Source organism: Cynocephalus volans, unplaced genomic scaffold, assembly GCF_027409185.1.
Source record: "Cynocephalus volans isolate mCynVol1 unplaced genomic scaffold, mCynVol1.pri scaffold_35, whole genome shotgun sequence".
NCBI classification, from domain to species: domain Eukaryota; kingdom Metazoa; phylum Chordata; class Mammalia; order Dermoptera; family Cynocephalidae; genus Cynocephalus; species Cynocephalus volans.
Genome location: NW_026902463.1, coordinates 4152031 through 4158727, shown reverse-complemented (window position 1 = coordinate 4158727; position 6697 = coordinate 4152031). Strand labels below are relative to the sequence as shown.

The following is a 6697-nucleotide window of genomic DNA, read 5'->3' as shown; positions in this document are numbered from 1 at the left end:
TCATGTGGTACCGCAGGGGATTGAGCCATAGGTCTTTACAGATGATCTGTTAGGGGAACCAGGACAGGACCGCTCAGGGTTCAGACACCATTCCCAAGAAGGCTGGGAACCCTCCCTGGTCATTTCTGAATTTTCGCAGTGAGGCCCTACCTCAGCGATCCTGTTAGATCCTGCAAAGTTGTGGTCAGAAAACCAGTTGAAGAAGTTAACACTGCTGTTGTGGTGCCTGCGGCTATAAGCCTCATGTTCATAATCCTGATACCACTGAACTGGAGTGGAATGAGATGCCCTGTATCCTGCAGGGAAGAAAAGTATACAGGAAGGGGTTGGAGCATGCTGACGATGATAAACCCAACACCTTCACTACCCATCCTGGGATCCACCTCCTACCGGTGACATTAATGAGATATTCCTTAATAATCACTTTATTCCGGAAGTACGGGTTGTTCCGAAAGAACAACATGATCTTGCAGCAGTGAATGGGATGCCTGATTTCCTCCACCTGTCATGACAAAGTGGAGAAGGTTAAAATTTCTCTTCAGGTCACCTACCCTTTTCTGTTTGCCTGAAAGTATTGCTTCTCTTATCCTTCCCCGCTCAACCTTCCAGCCTCAGTCTCACTAGTTCTGACCTCCAAGTCGATCATGTAGCTAAGCAAGTCTTCATCTTCATCGCTGATCATGGCCAACATCTCGGGGTGGTTCACAATCTGCCTCAGGTCAAGGAGCCTTTCCATGCTACGGAAGTAGGCGCTAGAAGCAACTGAGCATGTATAAACAGCTAGGAGAGTGTGTTGCGCAGGGGTCTCCCACACCTCACACATTGTGTCTCCCACACCTTATGCACCGTGCCCTCCCTGCCTTTCATGAGACACACTCAAGGCAATGGGTGCCTTGCATGGCCTTAAATGGGAGACTGTCCACGTTGACACAGGGAGGGGCTCCTTTCTGAGGGATGCTGAGCTCTATGTGTCCCTGATGTACTAGGGGCAAAAGTGAATCTGCTTGTATCTAAGTATGCACTTTATCAGCTCTTACTGACTAGGGTGGGAATTCATACACTTTCCTACAGCATTATTGTCAGCAAAGCCTGTCCTTCAAACACCTTTTCTACATGAGAACTCCTTTGTGCTATTCACGACACTGATCCAGAATGACTTCTAATTCTCCGCCCCAGTTAGTGTCTCTGTGCCATAAGTATTTGTATTTGCACGAGTGTGGCTGCAGCTCCGTCTTCCCTCAGTCTGTACCTTCCCCCACAACCCCCAAGTAGATGTTTTCCAGTACAGGAATGGAACACTGGTCCTTGGTGCTATCAGTTCCATTCTCTAAACAACTGAGCAACCGGCCAGAAAAGCCTGTATATTCTCATGTTGAGCTGTCCCGTGGATCGATTGCTATTACCCTTGCCCATGCTCCTACTGGTCAGTACAAAGCGAGATTCAAAAGGATACGGCTTTGGCCCAGAAGCCAGGGATGCCCTGGATGATGGCCCTTCGGTGACCGAGATGAGTCCTGCGTCTCTGCACCAGGTTCTGCCTCAAACGAGCAAAGGCCCTCCTGGCTTGGTTGTTCACGGGCTCCAACTCTAACTGAAGGGCCTCCAGTGACTACAGAGGGGATAAGGACAACATGGGGCTCCACAGAGTCTGTGTCGGGGTCTTCTATTCAAGCTTCTCCTCAGGCTCTACAAGTTGCATCAGAGTTTCCTCCCCCAGGTCTTCTTCCTGAACTTTTTCCTCAAATTCCTCCTCCTCCTCTTCCCTGTCAGGCTCCTACACCACCCTCTCACCGTCCATCACGTGCTGCGCCCACTCCCCCTTCCACTGCTCCTGCTCCTCCTTCTCCTCGTCCTGCTCAACTGCCTCCACCTCCTGAATAACATCCACCAACACAAGCACCACATCCTCCTGCTCCTCGACTTCTCTCTCCCCTTGTCCCTCTTCGGATTTCCCCTTCTCTTCCTGCTCCTCCTGCCACTCAACGACCTCCGCCACCGCCATTACATCCACAAGCACAGCACCACGTCTTCCTGCTCTTTATCCTCCTGGTCGTCGACTTTTCCTTCCTCACACGCCTCTTCCGGTTTCTCCTCTTTCCTCCTCCACAGCGACCTCCACCACCTCCACTGCCTCAAACAAAACTGGTGCCACCTCCTGCCCGGTCGCCACCGCCTCCCTCTCTGCCAAGGCCTCGCTTTCCTGCACAGCTTCAATCCCAGTCCCGGAGGCCTCCTCGGGCGTCCCACCCAACTCTGCCAGGGTCGCACACCCCACGCCATTACTGGCCTCTGGCGGCTGCTCCCCAAGAGGCCTACCGGCCCCTCCCTCCCCAGGGCCCTTTCCCACACCTACCTTTATCCAGGGTTCGGCGGAAGCCCCTTCCTCCCGGTAGCCCGCCTCACTCGCCATGCTGCCCTGGTCCTCAGCAGGCTCAGCTGCGCCGGGTAGGCAAGGTCGAAAGCCTTGAGCTGCACACCCCCAGCAGCAGCTAGAGAAGCCGAGCCGCAGGCAGCTTCCGGCTCTGAGAACTTCCGGGAGCCTCGCGGTTGGTCACGGCATTCTGCGCATGCGCAGGACTTTGGCCCGCTCTGCCGGCTTCATGGCGCCAAGGCACCCAGCCACGCCCAGACCTCTACTGTGGGTCCACGGCCAATGGATGAAGAGGTAGTGGCTGTCACGCAGGATGGCCCCGCCTCCCGTACTCAGGCATCTGGGGCACAACTGCCCCGCCTGCGAGCCCTGGCCGTTGTCTCTAGGAAGCCCTCCAAGCTTGCCCGGTGCAGTGCACACACACAGCCGGTTTGCACTTTGTAAAGTCCAATGAGTGTTCCACTCCAAAGTCCATGCCTGCGTCTTGTGTGGCACCGAACCCAGACAACATAAAGTACTTAAGGACACGAAGTGGGAGCATTGGACAGTACTGGGTATTTCAGTTCCAGCCCACAGACAGAATGAGGTTCTCTGAGGGTCGGGCCCATGTGTTGCTCTATATGATGCTGCGCTGGATTTCATCGGGTCTAGAGGCAGAGAGCAGTACTGCAAGCCCTCCCTCAGGATTAGGAAAATTAGGGGTCTCAGAAATAGTGCACGATTGTCTCTGCAAGTATCAGACCCACTCCTCCTCAGTGCCTGGCACAATGGAGGTGATTCAGCAGAATGTCCGTCCGCCTGCATGCACACATTTATGCAGTGCCTTCCCAGAGACTGAGAGAGCAAGCCGTGGCCTCCTTTCTACCAATGGCAGATGGCCACCGGCCGTTTGTGCTTTGGAAGAAAGGAAGTCGTGCGCAGGTATGTAGGTTCCTCTCTTCGGTATGTATAGTGGGTCGGTAGGTCAAGGGTGTCGTCCAGATCTCCTACACCCTTCTTCCTCGTGATCTTTCTCTTTACTCCCCTCCCTGTTGGGTAGAGGGTACCGATCGTGGTTCCCCATGGGCTGTGTTGAGTGACTGATGTCACTGTCTTGTTTTCTAGTGTCTCGATGGAATTGTACACGGGCACCCCCTTGCTTCACAACTGTGTTTTCTGCCCTTCCTTCTTTATTCTGGTAACCTGGTTTTGCACTTTCACTTGCACAAGTAGACTCCCGGGCTACCTCTTGCAAAAGAGGCAAGGTGAAAGGGACCAGGGCAAAGAGCACATGAAGTACACAGTAAAAACTGCCTGGGACCAAGTTGTGTGAAGTCCTACCTGTCCTTCGACCCTTTTGATGATGACAGATTAGCACCAATTAGTACACCTGTACCACCACATCCTTCTTTCTCGATGCTGCCTGTCCCCAGACACCATGCTTGAGCCTCAAGCACTCTCTGGTCAATCAGCCTCTGAGTCCAACTTTTTCTTCATGATGCTCACATGTTCCCATGGTTTTCCCTGAACTTCCCTGGGAGTGTCCTCACACCAGCTGCTGTGTGAGCCCATGTCTTCAGTGGCTTTTATTTTCTCTAACAAACGTAGAGGAGGCCCCTGGGAGCCAACGAGCTCTGAGATGTTCTCCTTTGCTCCTGACATGCAGAAATGTAAACTGTCTAGGTAAATATCAGGAAGGGGATTTTGAGGGAAGTAGAGTCATGCAAGCTTGTCGAAGCATTAGGTCATCTGAAAGTGAGGAAAAGAGAAGGCATCCTCCCCTCCTGACCGATAGAGACTTTGCATTGCACACTCATGGACACCGCATGAGAGTGGCTGTCCCGGGAAGTGTCCGTGCTCTTGGGATTGTCATTACTGGTCTCTTTTCCAGGAGCGAACATTTCTTAGTATGCCTCCTGGTCTGGGTGGAATGTGAACGCCCTCTTTGATTTCTTTGTAAGAGTCACTACTTTTTTTTCCTAAAGTGTATGTCTTATCTGGACATTACACCACCAAAAGCAATCGGTGAAGCCTAAACACGTGAAATCAATCAACCACCTACCAGAAACCTCTTGGTTCATTGAGGTATGAAAGAGTTTCCCTTTATCTCAGTGAAACAAGGTGAGATCTCCGAGTCACCCTCAGACGGGCTGCAGAATAATGGTGACCAAGATGAGAGAAAGAGCAGTAAGGGCATGTGACACAGAGTGCTATGGACATCTTGAACTGAAAATTTTGACATGCAGGCATAGAAGACGCAAGACTCATCGAACAATACACCTAGGGAGATCAGGTGACACCGTCTCACTGACACAGACACTGAGAGAGAGAGAGAGAGAGAGAGAGAGAGAGAGAGAGAAGCAGAGACTGAGGATATGAATGGACGAGTACGGGGACATCCTCACGTGCACGGTGCACTGTAAAAGAGTAACAAGAAACACCTCATTGAAGAGGACACGAGGAAAGGAATTGTTACAGAGGGAGTGAGCCAGAAAACTCACAAATTGATCAGGTCATTACCCCTGGATTGTGACGGGCTAGGGCCCATTGGAACTGGCATTGAAGAGAGGACAGCAGGGGCAAATCAAACCCATGGAACCTCACTTGGGATAACCCCCTATCATTTGGCCCTGGAAAGATCCCTAGTGAGAATGGGTTCCCCCTATGTGTAGATCTGTGCTCCGAGAAGACACTCAGCGTAGTCGTGTTCTCTGGGATTGCACCCGGGACGAAACGTTGGCACATGAGTCTAGAGACGGCTCCCTCAGACTTCCCTGTGCAGTGCACGTCATAGCCCTCCACTTGCACGCTTCATTTTAGGGCCGGGCAGAGTTTAACGGTGCCGTCACTTGTCCCTGCCGGGAGATGACCTTGGTTTAGACAGACGGCTAAGGCTTTCCCCTGCTCTTCAGAGCCTGAGTGCTTTCTTTTCTTTTCTTTTCTTTTCTTTTCTTTTCTTTTCTTTTCTTTTGTAAATATAGAATATGGATAATTCTTGTGGCTCATTACTGAAACCTCCCTCCCTCCTACCTCTACCGCCTCCCTCCCAACAGCCTCATGTCTGTTCACTTGTCATGTCAACTTCAAGGTATTGCAATTTTTGTGTCGTTTTCCCTCCTCCACCAGTTTATTTATTTATTTATTTTTAGCTCCCATCAATAAGTGAGAACATGTGGTATTTCTCTTTCTGTGCCTGACTCGTTTCACTTAATATAATCCTCTCAAGGTCCATCCATGTTGTTGCAAATGGCACTATTTCATTCGTTTTTATAGCTGAGTAGTATTCCATTGTGTAGTTGTACCACATTTTCTGTATCCACTCATCCGATGATGGACATTTGGGCTGGTTCCAACTCTTGGCTATTGTAAAGAGTGCTGCGATGAACATTGGGGAACAGGTGTACCTTCGACTTGATGATTTCCATCCCTCTGGGTATATTCCCAGCAGTGGGATAGCTGGGCCACATGGCAGATCTATCTGCAATTGTTTGAGGAACCTCCATACCATTTTCCATAGAGGCTGCACCATTTTGCAGTCCCAGCACAATGTATCCCACCATTCTATATACTATTTTTATGAAGTGCAACTTCTTATTTAGATTCCATAGATGACTGAAATAGCGTGACATTTGTATTTCTGTTTCTGAAATTTTACTCATAATTTCCTGCAATGTTATCCATGTTGTTGCATATGACAGGTTATTGTTTTTAATGGCTGAATAGTATTCCATTGTGAATATGTGCCATATTTTATTATTCATCTATCCATTCCTGAAAACTTACCTTGATTTAACGTCTTGGCTATCGTAAATGGTGATGCAACAAACATGAGATTGCAGATATCTTTTCAAAATACTAATTACATTTTCTTTAAATATATTCAAATTAGTCTGTTCCTTGACCATTTTGTTCTACTACTTTTAATAGTTCAAGTAAATTTCATACTATTTTATATAATAGTTGTACTTAAATTTTATTTCCACTGAAACTGTGTGTGAGCGTTTTCTTTTCTCCACATTCTCATCAACACTTATTGGCCATTTTGATAATAGCCACCCCAGCAGGAGCAAGATGATATATCATTTTGGGTTTGATGTGCATTTTCCTGATGAGTAGTGAAGCTCAACATTATTTTCATATACCTGTTTTTCTTTTGTATGTCTCCTTTTGAGAAACGTCCATTTAACTCTTATAACTATTTTTAATTCGGTGTTTGTTTTATTACTATTGAGTTGTTTAAGGTTGTTATATACACATATTTTGGGTGTTAACCTTTATAAGATTTATAGTTTGAAATTTTATTTCTATATTCTGTAGATTGGCTCTTTACTCTTCTGATTCCCTTTG

The 6697-nt window shown here is 48.5% G+C and overlaps 1 protein-coding gene across 1 annotated transcript; it reads right to left on the bottom strand.

Moving 5' to 3' along the window:
* Positions 1-2410, bottom strand: LOC134369021 (testis-specific Y-encoded protein 4-like). The gene is made up of 7 exons (XM_063085240.1): positions 2350-2410; positions 2114-2253; positions 1454-1609; positions 632-709; positions 391-502; positions 151-296; positions 1-72 (listed from the first exon to the last, which is right to left on the bottom strand). The coding sequence occupies exons 1-7, from the start codon at positions 2408-2410 to the stop codon at positions 1-3; spliced, it is 765 nt and encodes a 254-aa protein (XP_062941310.1).
* Between the last annotated feature and the right edge of the window lie 4287 nt (positions 2411-6697).

What these genes read in the sequence shown, in the direction of transcription:
- LOC134369021 (XM_063085240.1), bottom strand. Translation starts at nt 2,410, where the DNA reads ATGGCGAGTGAGGCGGGCTACCGGGAGGAAGGGGCTTCCGCCGAACCC. An exon ending in GCTACATGATCGACTTGGAG is followed by an intron (nt 503 to 631) that starts GTCAGAACTAGT and finishes TTGTCATGACAG; the next exon opens with GTGGAGGAAATCAGGCATCC. An exon ending in GATCTAACAGGATCGCTGAG is followed by an intron (nt 73 to 150) that starts GTAGGGCCTCAC and finishes CTGAACCCTGAG; the next exon opens with CGGTCCTGTCCTGGTTCCCC.